Genomic DNA, 12,129 nt, shown 5'->3' with positions numbered 1-12,129 from the left:
GTGATTCTTCCTCCACCACGATCAGTCAGTGTGCTTCAAGGTTCTGTCCTGGGCCCTGTTCTCTAGCTACACTTCTTCCCTTGGCACTCTGATCTTCTCCCACAGCTTTCAGTACCACTTCAATACTGACCATACCTCAATCTCTCTCTCTACCCTAGAAATTTCATTACAATTCCAGTCCCAACTTTTAGCCTGCTTGGCTGACATCACCACCTTCAATTTAACACAGCCAAGATGAAACATCCTATCTCCCCTCCTCTCATGTCACTATGGATGGTGCTGATATCCTCCCAGTTTTCTCAGCCCAACACTTTGGGGGTCACCTTCAATTCCTCTTGTCTTCTCTACCCATATCCAAAACCCTGATAAAGTACATCAGTTCTTTCTTTATATGGCTAAAATCCATCCCTTCCTTTCTAAGCATGCTACCAAAATGCTCATCTACTCTATCACCTCCTGCTTAGTCTACTGCTACTAGCTGGCCTCCTGCTGAACAATCTTTCTCCACTGCAATCTAGTGAAAATTCAGCTAAATAACATGTCTTTCTTCAATGTCACTATGACCACGTAATCCCTCTTAAGTCACTATATTGGCTCCCTTGTTTCCGCATACAATTCAAGCTTCTCTTACGTGCCTGTAAATGCATTCACTCTGCAGCTCCTCATTACCTCCCCCATCACCCTTCCTCATGAACTCTTGTTCATCGGGCAATTTGCTCTTCTGTGCTCCTTTCCTCCACTGCTCACTCCCAACTCCACGCTTTCCAGCTTGCTGTGACAGATGCCTGGAAGAGACTTCCCCAGTTGATGCATCATGCTCCTTTATTTGAATCCAGTTTATAAACTCACCTTTGTGAAACTGCTTTTAAATCTGAAGTACTTAACTATAATACACTTTTTACAGATTCTTTGCCATGTATGCTTGTTTTGACTAGACTGTAAACTCCATGGAGCAACACTGTCTCTTGTGTGTGTGTATGTGTAAACAGAAGTGCGTAGGTCTAGCAGTGCTTTAGAAATGATAAATAGTAATAGTAGGAAATATTCGACAGAGCACGCTAGCAAAAAATTATGGGCTAGCCCTGATTCTTCATATTCTGCATTTAAGTACACACAAGGAGGACCACTGTGGACACAGGCACCAGCTTAGGTCATGAAGAGGCACCATGCAAGTTTTTGTTTTAGATTAGGGGAAATTACTGGAACTAGCACGTTATTAGCCTAATGCATTACTGCAGAGTTTGCACTGAAGCAGCCTTTTGACTTAGCCAACTTAAAATGTAGCATGCTAAAATAGAGTGCTATATACCCTTTGCAGAAGAACATTTTTTTACTGGGGGAAAAAAAGTTATTGCTTCATAAATTTGGGGCCCAACAACAGAGAGGAACCAGAGAATGGTAAGATCCTTAACCAGCAGGTGCTCTACATGCTACCGAGCCCACGAAGGAGCTCTGTGTGCTCTCAGAAGCTGGCTGGGGTACACTCAGCAAAAGAGGAGTGAAGAGTAAGGGCATCTAAAAAGACAGATCCAAAATAAACTGTTTTTATTACTTATTTTCTCCTACGGACATATAAGTGCAACACTTTGCTACTACAGACCCATGGGAGCATTTTGCCTTAGCTGCTAATGCTAAAGTGCTTCTATAAAAATTGCCTGAAGTCCTACAGCAAAGTCGCTGGCAAGCACATCAATTTAACCATTAAATTTCGTTACCGCAGCCCTAACGTACGAAAAAAAGGCAGAGCAATAAAGCAAGGCACAGTGCATTGAACTCGGCACATTCGGTCTCAGTCCAATTAAGGGCATCAAATTAGATTTTATGTCTCTGCTTCTGCCACTTGCAGCCCTCTGAAAAGTTAAGGGAGAAGATTAACAGAAAAGTCAGAAGCAAGTCTTTCCAAATCCTACCTGGCTGATGCCGTTGGCAAGTGGAGTTGAGGAGAGTGTGTGTGTATGTGTGTGTTGGGAGAGTGCTGCCTGTACATTTTTAGAGAGAGCGGCTGAACCTGTTGCACACAGCAGCCAGCCCCAAATCAAAGAATATTGGTTTCTATTGTGGACATATTTTGACTTTAGTGCCTCGAGTCACTCCAGTTTAAAGTCCTGTCCTTACCCCCAGATGTTCCCCGATCCCAGGAGGCAGAACAAAGACAGCCTCTGACTCAGGTGCAGGACTGCCACCTGCACTGCAGCCCAAGCTTTAACCCTTGCAAAATCTTGCCCTGTACGCAGACATCACTTTTATTGAATTTATTTATATATATAATATATATATATATCATTTTTTCAACTTTTAACCTTTCAACAGTATTTTAACTTGATAAACATCCAAACCATATAATTTTAAATTATATATACATACACACCAAAGTGTATCTGTATAATCAGGCTTCTAAGCAAACAGCCGCTGGGAAAGCAATTTCATGGCCTCCAAGAAAAGAAAAAGGTTTCTTAAAAGGATAAGTTGGCCTCTGTTTCTCTTCTCCCATCTGAATGCATTCCTGTCTGCGGAGGGCACAAGGAGGAGAGAGAGAGGCACATGAACACACACAGTCCGTACAAATTCAGCCAAGTAGATTGCAGGTGGATTCCTGCCTCGGGGGTGGGGAGGGCAAGGTTAGTAACACATCAAGAAATCAAAAAGCGTTCTCAACACCACTTTATAAAAATGTAAAAAAAAAAAAGTTTGGGGGGTGCCTTGGTCTGTCACTTCCAGCTCCCATGCTGCTGTGGGCCCGCATTAAACTTTCGTTTGATCTGGACTTACTGCCTACAGAAGACAGCAGGCTGAACTTGGGATGCATTCTGCACAAAGAGATCACCACTGCCCAGGCTGTGACTTTTTTTTGTTCCCCCAACATCCACCCCCCCACTTTTCATCAGTAAGCTGGGAATTGCCGAAGAGCCCCACTCCTCGAAGCCAGCACTGAGCAGCAGAGGGACAGTCAGCGTTGGGCAGATAAGCAGAAAGGTTCTGTTTGACTTAAAGCAACGGCAAACCCTGCGCTCTTCCAAAGTCCAGGTGCCCTGCTAAATTTCTGGTTTAGTTTTTTTACCCCTTACTGCTCCGGCTGGGCCTTCTGCTATAAATCTAAACCAGTGATGTTAAGAGAAACTCCTGCAGCTTCAGTGAGCAGGAAGAACATTGGAATTGACCTCCGTGCTTGGGAGAAGAAAATTATAAAAGGAAGGATCCCACTGGTGGTGAGTTAAGGAATAAGCCGTAAAAGTGCAGTCACGTTGTCATACTTAGCCTTCAAAAAAAAAACAAAAACCAAACTCCTTTCTGGGGGACATCTGTTCCCCTTTTCCATCCATCAGCTTTCTCCCCACCACACAGACATCCAGTACCTCCTCCCCAGCCGTCTCCCCATACATGTCCTGCAGACTTCTTGTGCCAAGGCATGCTGCTCCCATTGTAGTGCTGCTGCTCTGCCCGAGTGTCTGAAGATAACAGGTTCCTCTCTCTCAAGTGACACCCTTGCCCTGTTCAGGCCACCGCAGTTTCTAAAAAAGCATGCGCGATGGGAACAGCCCGATGGCTGGGTGGTAGTTCTGTGTTTTGCGGCGTAGGAGAACCTCAGCTGAGTTCTAAGCCCGACATCTGGTTCTCTAGAGTGGAAGGGATCGGGGACACTGGAGGCAAAGAGCACAACTCGCCCGCACTGTCAACCCCGAGACTATTTCTGTTGGGTTCTTCAAGGAACCAGAGCTTCTCTCAGCCAGATGATTGGTGTTGCAGTGGCTGAGATAGACAGAAGGGGGCAGAATAATAAAAATTTAAAAAAAAAAGCAAGGGGGATGGTGATGGGGGGGAAAAAAAAAAATAAGACAATAAGTAGCAGCGACTAGGATTCGAGATGCCCTCGTAAGGGACCGTTGTGAATGAACTAGAAGCCTGAAGCAGGAGCCCCAAAAATTATAAGAAAAAAACCCAAACACTCAGCTATTTAAGAAAGCGAGAATTTTCTATGTGTCTCTAGGACTCAGCTCCTTGCTAATGTGGTTTGCTGAGACTGGGCATTCATTATGAAGCCATTTCAAGGCCGTTCTCCTGCCAGGCACTAGGGGCTGCCACAGGCAGAGTGCATAGCTCAGCAGGATGCACGGCAGCCTGGGCTGGAACAGCCCTGCTAATTGCACAGCACTTAATGCTAGACCAGCAGGCTGGCCCGCGGCCCTTGAAGGACTCAAAACAAAAAAAAAACACCCAGCTTGCCTCCTCCATAGCTCTGCAGTTCTCTCTTGCTTTGAATACTTTTTAATTTTCCAAAAATTGCTTGTACCCTACCAGCTGCATCATGGCTTTAAATACAAACACCACCACCAACAGGTATCTCCTTTTTACAGGAGGCCTGAAATTCTCTGAATAGTGCTGGGTCCGGCTGATCCGCGCTGGCGAGGACGCAACAAATGCTGTCTGGACGAACCACTATGCGAGATGCCGCTCGTGATGCGCACAGAGCAGCTTGGTAGAAGTGCAACAACTGGTGACTTCACAAACCTTTTTTTTTCCCTAGCCAAACAGACTGTATCAAACCCAAGTATCTGCTCATCATAAATGGCTGAGACATCTGCCGTGCGCTAGCTAAAACCCGAGTAACGATCCCTGCAGCACAGTCACGAACAGCTGCATTTATACGCGAAAGAAAACCGCACAGGTAGGTTTAGTTTTCGCTTTAAGTCAGACAGATTTACTTCAGCTCTGCGCCTGCAGCGGTGCTTGCAGAAAAGCTCGACAGTGGGAGAAGGAAAGCGGGGAGGGGGGATCCTTCCTTGGTGTATAAAACAAACAAAAGCTACTTTTGACAAATGACACCTTCAAGGCACATCCACACATGGCCCTGCTGCGTTAGCACCCCGGTGCCACTGGCAGAGTCTGACGCTTAGAACTCCTCCTCCTCCTCCTCCTGCAGAGTGAAAATGGACTCCAAAGCCCAGGAAGTGACATCAGACACCTGGCGAGGGTAACTAGCGCACTTGTCCCACGCATCCACTGAACACAGCTCAAATTTTTGTATGCTACTTTCTTCACACAGTAAAAGCGGGTAAGTATAAAGTGGATTCTCTCTTTTCTGAGCAGGGGAGGGCTAGGCATCACAGAGCAGAGACGGGAGATGCTCTGCTGCCGACCTGCCCCGCCTTAATATCCTCCAAAGAGATGCTTTCAACGAAAGCACCAAAGACCATGCCGAACAAGAAACCAAGCAGAGGAAAAAAAAAAAAAAAAGAACAAAAATGCCCACGTAGAAAAACGAAGCTGAAATGTGATCTTTTCCAGGAAAGACAAAGGCAAAAACAAAAGAAAAAGCAAAAAAGGTTTTCACCAGAGGCACACGAAGCCTGCAGGCTCGCTCCTTGCAAAACAAAACTTTTCCAAAAGAGAAGACAAACTGCTCTAACTGCTCAAAAACTATCCTCAAATGAAGCTTTTTGCCCCCGATTTTTAAGAGGAGGAGGGTGTAAAGGTAGCAGCATTCAAATGCCCCTCTCCCCCCATTTAAAACAAACAAACAAAAAAAAAAACAAAAAACAAAACAAAAACTTCTCGGCCTACAAAAATGGCACATGGCTGCCCTCGTCACTTCCCATTCCAGGATGCAGGATGTCAGGGCTGGGGCACAAAGTGAGTTTACAAAGTCTAAACGGGTTGCCATTTTGGGGTTCTTTCACCTCCCCCCCCCCCCCCCGCCCCCAATAACTCTGGCTTTCCTCTATCTACACACGCACAAATCTTTCTTTTCATTTTGTGTTTGGTTTTTTTTTTTCGGTCTCTGAACTCCCCAAGCACGCTCTTCTAAAGCCAAAAGGAGAGAAAAATTTTTTTTTCCCCAAAGTGCAATTTAACTGAACAAAAAAAAAAAATCATCCAGGTACTGGAAGAGAAGAAAAAAAAACATAAAAAAAAAAAGGAGGCTATAAGGAAGAGCAAGCCTTTTCCGTTTTGTTTTTTTTTTGTTTTTGTGTTTTTTTTGTGTTTTTTTTTTTTATACAATGGGATTTTTTTCCCCCTCAAATTTGATAAAAAAAACTGAATGTCTGTTCCGGTAGTAGACTGGACTCCTTTCTCCCCCTTCTGTGGAGAGCGGAGATTTAAGGGGGAGGGAGGGGGATGTTCAATGCTCCCACGGCGATCTCAGGAAGGCATGCACTGTACCCGATCCGGCCCCTCTTCGTCGGCTGAGCTGTCAGAGGAACTGGGAGAATCATCTGAATCGGCGTCACCGGCACCTACACCGGGGTCTCTTCGACGCTGCAAGGTAAGGAGGTGGGAGGGAGGGGAGAAGTGGAAAAAATAAAAAATCAATCGATCAATCACAGCATAGATCACTCATGCTCAGATGCGTGCACGTTAGAGGAGGAATACAGACGAGAGTATTAAGACTGGCCACAGTGTGCCATACAATAGAAGGATTTAGTTGATGAATGCATTTACTTTACCAGTACATTCATTAAATCACTTTGCAACCATAGACCTTTAGCACACAAAAGATCAGAGGCTTGATAACCACAGATGACTACAGCTAAACGAAACTTGGATTTTGATATGAAGTAAAAGCAAGCACTTGCTACATCTGACAGAAGGCTTTCTCTACCAATCCACTGCAATTCTGGGCAGCTGGGACATTCTCTGCCTCTTGGGGTGGCACTTGAAATAGGTTTCAAATGTAATCAACTGCAGAGGGGAGCTTTGGGAAACCAAACTGGATAGATATGCTCTTATTTCATTTTGCTATAATATGGGAAAAAAATATATTTATTTTATTTACTGAATATTTTTAATATTTTTATATAGCAGCAAGTGGTGAAAAATTCAACTTGGGAGACATCCAATTCACGGAGGTAGACTGCCACGTGCACATGAGCTATTCTATATACAATGTTTTTATAACTCTCATGCTGCTAAAAGATGGCAGGCTGTCAGAGCTGAAAGCTGAGTAATACTACCATAAACATGCATGTGCACAGAAAAACTAAGGAGTGAGAGCTGAGCCCTAGCCTCGAACAAGGGGTAGCAGCAGGCTTGTGTGGGCTGCTGGAATACACAGGCTGCATGAGCTGTAATGTGAGAACCGCCCACGGGGCACTGGGAGGCAGACGGCACATTGTGAGAGGTGCTGCTGGAGGAGTGGAGGGGCGGAGGAGGGAGAGGTTTGGAAATCAGCTGCAGATCCCCATGCATCAAATGTGTCAAGTTAAAGACCATGCTGGACCGGTCTGTGCTACTATTCTCTGAGCTAGTAAAAGGTAGTACTGGTCTGCCGGTGTTAGAACTGTTTGCCAGGGTTAAGGTTAGTATTTGTTTGCCAGTGTTAGAACAGTCTGTGTTGTGGGAAAATAAACTGAGATTCTCATTACTAGTAAAAGAGTATTTCTTTGCCAGTGTTTGAATTGTGAGTTTGCATAGGTCACTTAGTTGTCCTGAGAAGGTGAGAATACTAGGCTCCTGGGCAACTAGTACTAGTTTCACTTCCATCCTCCCATCCTCCCACCCACCTACCCCTCTCTCATTTTTTTGATATACAGATTATCACCCCTACTAGGAGGAAAGTCTAAAATAAATCAATTAGTCACTTCAGATATTACAATTAACACTGATGTTAGTGACTAATTTTGGTCCTGCTGCTGGTCATTCACTAACGTTAATTACCCTGTTATAACATTTACAATCCTTAAATTAAGACATACATTTGTGGTTTTATGCTTAGACTAAGTAGTGTACATTTTCAATACATATAATAAACAGGACATACAAGCAAGCATAACAAGGACCACTAACACTGCAGATTATCTTAATGGAAAGCATTTAGCTGCACTTACATGTCAGACATCCTTAGATGGTAAAATAGGCCTGTTACCTTGAACGATTTGGTACAGTTCAATAATTGTAATCCTTCTGGTACGGGAGCTTCAGAATGCACATGCTGCTACTGAAAAAGAACAGCTTCTTGTTTCAGCAAGTCTGGCCTGACGAGTTGAAGGAACATCTAAAAGCCCACGTTGCTGAGATTTCAATGAACGAGAGGGCTGGTAAAGCCGAATGAGTGCATTGGCCCAAGAGGAGTCATTTGAAGAAATTAATTTGTGTACAATTACTCAGATCTTCTATTGAACCCGTTTGGCTGACAGGAAGCCTGTGCAAGTCCATCAGCACTGAAGAGACAGGATCGTGACGCCTCCTGCCTGAGATCAATCTGGCAGCGGCATTTAATAGCAGCTTCAAAGGTCTTAAAGTTACAGCAGGCAAACCAATATAAATTGTACTGCAAATGTCAACTGCAGGCAAAATTGAGGTTTGATCAACACTGCGAAAGTCTGTTTCTTTTAGTAAATGTTTTAACCCAAAGAGCACTCTCAGCTTAAAACAGCCTGTTCTGATGACCAAGTTGACATGCCAGAATCAATCCAAATGCCCAGATATTTTGTGCATGAACAGACTGGAAAGGATAGTTTATTAATGACTGTATAGCAAGCTGATTTCATATTGGATATCTTTCTTTGAATCAGCATGAAATCTGTTTTGACCACGTTGAGTGCAAGTTTGCTGTGGATTACCACTTTTGAATAGTGGCTATACAGATTTCCAGCAATTTGTTTGGTCTCCAACCATGTGGAGCAGAGACAAATGAAAAACTGAATACCTACTGCTTAACAGCCTTTATCAATTCCACAAATTAAGATGCAGACAGAAGCGAGATGGGGGCTATCAGTCTTTTGCACTGAGTACCACATGTATGACTGTCTACCTGTTTGCATCAGGTGGACACTTAAAAATTCTTACAAAGGGCTCCTGATTCTCAGAAAACAAGTCCAATCGCTACAGGCCAAAGTGACAGACCTGGAGGATTTGAGGCAAACAGAGAAGACCTTCAGGGACCTAGTAGAGTGGTCCCAACTCCAGTCTAGCATCTCTTGTGCTGCTCTGGAGGAGCAAGATTGCCTGGAAGGAGACCATCACACCTTGGTGTGGCAGAAAGTGATTCTGTAACTAGGACCTGCCCTCCAGGAGATGCTTTATCTTCTCGCACCGAGGAGGTCTCTCCAGGGATCCATGCCCAGGAGAGAAGTGTAAGGACAGCCATTATAGTGGGTGATTCGATCATTAGGAATATAGAGCTGAGTGGCCGGTGGGCGTGAGGATTACTTGGTAACTTGCCTGCCTGGTGCAAATGTAGTGGACCTCACACGCCACCTAGATAAGATTTCAAAGAGTGCTGGGGAGGAGCCAGCTATCGTGATACATGTGAGTACCAATAACCTAGAAAGGTGCAGGCGGCTAAAAACTTAGGCTCTTAGGTTGGAAATTGAAATCTCAGAAATGCTCCCTGTTCACTGCCAGAGGATGTGGTTACAACAGGTAGTGTAACTGGGTTTAAAAAAGGTTTGGATAAGTTCCTAGAGAAAAAATCCATAAACTGCTATTAATTAATAAGCAATAGTAGTTTGAGATTTATTTAATGTTTGGGTACTTGTGACTTGGATTGGCCACTGTTGGAAACAGGATACTGGGCTTGATGGACCCTTGGTCAGACCCAGTATGGCAATTTTTATGTTCTATGTGCAGGAGCTCCACAGTCTCAAAGCATGGATGAGGATCAATGGTGCAGGGAAGAAGGATTTAGGAATTATAGTGCATTCTGGGGAAGGAAGAGCCTATTCCAACAGGATGGGCTCTACTTTAACCAGAGTGGAACCAAGCTGCTAGTGCCAACCTTTAAAAAGGAGATAGAGCACCTTTTAAACTAGAACATGGGAGAAAGCAGAATTGTTCAGTAGTGCTTGGTTCAGAGAAAAGCAACTTCAAAGGGTACTGGCAACTAAGTAAGTTAGAATTTATTTAGGAGCTTTTATATACCGAGGTTTAGCAATTAGTCTTCACCCCGGTTTACAGTGGAACAAATTATTACATCGAACAGGACATGGAACAGAGTGGCAGAGATTACATCGAACTGTTATAAGTATATCATAGAACAAATCTTAAAACGCTTGAACAAGGTCGTAATGTGATTAACTAAACTTTAACGGCAACAAAGAACTGGGAAACGGGTTTCTAAAAAAAACCAAGACTTTAGAGCAAAGCAATATGCAAGTTAAGGTGGGAGGACGGAGGGGGTAAGAAGGGGTGGGGTGGGTGGGGGGGATCGGATGGCGGGAGAAATGGATCGCTGCATTGTAGGGTTACATGTTAAGGGGATCGAGAGGAGAAGAGCGGTGAAGGGGGGGAAGGGCATTAGGAACTCTTAGTGTGTTCATCCTGTAGGGGAGTTGCTGGTGGAGGGGTTATGACGTTTAGCCCACGCCATCTCTGAATGTTTGGATAAATAACCAAGTTTTCAGTTCTTTTTTGAAGGATTTGCTGTCGATTATTGAGCTTAGGTATTGTGGTAAGGAGCTCCATATGATTGGACCTGCAATTGAGAAGGCTCTGTTTCTCGTGCTCGTGAGCTTTGCCGATGGAAGTGAGGGTATGTCCAGGAATAATTTGCTGGTAGTTCTGGTGTATCGTTGAGGTTTGTGTTGATGGATCATGTTTTTGAGTGTGGTGGTCCTAATAGAGGTGGTTGTAAAAGCTGAAAAAACCCAGATGAGAAGAGGCTGTCTGAATGGTTTCCTACGAGCAGCCACCCAAGGGACTAGATCCAAAGAATAGTTTCCTACGAGCAGCCACCCAAGGGACTAGATCCAAAGACAACGACAAACCTTTTCCATTGGAAAACAATCAACAGAACCAGGGGTCACGATTTGAAGCTCCAGGGAGGAAGTCTCAGAACCAATCTCAGGAAGTATTTCTTCACGGAGAGGGTGGTGGATGTCTGGAATGCCCGGAGGAAGTGATGAAGACCAAAACTGTGAAGGATTTCAAAGGGGCGTGGGATAAACACTGTGGATCCATAAAGTCTATAGGATGTGAATGAAGAGAAGAGGCATGGGGGTGGCTTGCGGGAATGACAGCTACTACTTAGAGATTAATACCCTTATTCAATAAACAAACACACGGTTAATGCAACTCCAACATTGCTCTATGCTTCAACGGCAAGAGGAAATGTGGAAAAAAGGATTTGCATTCACAAAAAAGTGGGGGAGTAGCTTGCTTGTTGCGGCGGTTACCACCCCAAACCAAATAAGCTTGATACTTCACTTTCAATGCATATCCAGCATAGCTCTCAGATTCAATGACAGGGAGGAATGAAGAAAAGAGGATTTATATTCAGACAACAACCAACAAGGACTGAATTGCACAGGCTGGGTAAACCAATAAGCATGGGAGTAGCTTGCTTATTGCGGCGGTTACCACCCCTAACCAATTAAGCTAGATACTTCACTTAGATGCAGTTACAGCACTGCTCTCTACATCAGTGGCGGGGGTGGAAGGTAAATAGAACCAAAAAGTTACTAATAAGGGCCAAGAGTAACAGATAAGTATGAGAAAAAAAAAAGTGTGAAAGCTTGCTGGGCAAACTGGATGGGCCATTTGGTCTTCTTCTGCTGTCATTTCTATGTTTCTAGAACTTGTAGCTTTAGGGTCTGTAATTATCTGCAAGGCAGGCCCATCAGTTTTTGCAACGGAAGTCTCCCAATACCCTGTCCACTGTATGAAACACCTTGCCTATATCTGTCTCGTTCTGAGCCCCCAGATATTCCAAGGTCTATGCTGCAACTAGTTTGCTCTTGGCAAAATTTACTATCCAGCTTAAGGACTGTAATATCAGAACTACTCTTTGTATGGACCGCTGACAGTCCACGCTGCATTTTTCACAAGTTAGACATCCAAACAGGGATGGCACCAGAATACCTTCCCTCCACAGAGCCACTGCTACTACCACCTTCACCTTGGAAACTGTGTGAGGAGCCACCACCAGCCCAAAGGTCGAGTGCTTGAAATGCTAGCCTAGCATTCCAAATATGAGAAACTTTAGAGGTTCCTGCTGAATAGGAACATGAAGATAGGCCTCAGAGAAGTCCAAAGACACCAAGAACTCCCCTTTTTGACTGCCACAATCACAAAGCGCAGACTTCCTTTGCAAAAGTGAGAGACCTGAAAGGATGAATTCACTTTCTTGGGATCTAAGATGGGCTGGAACATGTCCTACTTTTTGGAGACCTTTCCCATTCTCTTTCCTCTCCT

At 44.3% G+C, this 12,129-nt stretch overlaps 1 protein-coding gene across 1 annotated transcript in view; it reads right to left on the bottom strand.

Moving 5' to 3' along the window:
- Nucleotides 1-1,528: 1,528 nt before the first annotated feature.
- Nucleotides 1,529-12,129, bottom strand: part of DCAF8 (DDB1 and CUL4 associated factor 8) — a 101,212-nt gene continuing 90,611 nt past the window's right edge. Inside the window, exon 14 of the mRNA XM_029580107.1 lies at nt 1,529-6,255. Coding sequence (XP_029435967.1) covers nt 6,139-6,255 — 117 coding nt within the window. The 3' untranslated portion in view covers nt 1,529-6,138. The remainder of the gene's footprint in view (nt 6,256-12,129) is intronic.

The sequence above is a fragment of the Rhinatrema bivittatum genome, chromosome 16 (assembly GCF_901001135.1).
Source record: "Rhinatrema bivittatum chromosome 16, aRhiBiv1.1, whole genome shotgun sequence".
NCBI classification, from domain to species: Eukaryota; Metazoa; Chordata; class Amphibia; order Gymnophiona; family Rhinatrematidae; genus Rhinatrema; species Rhinatrema bivittatum.
This window is presented reverse-complemented; position numbering and strand designations above follow the sequence as displayed.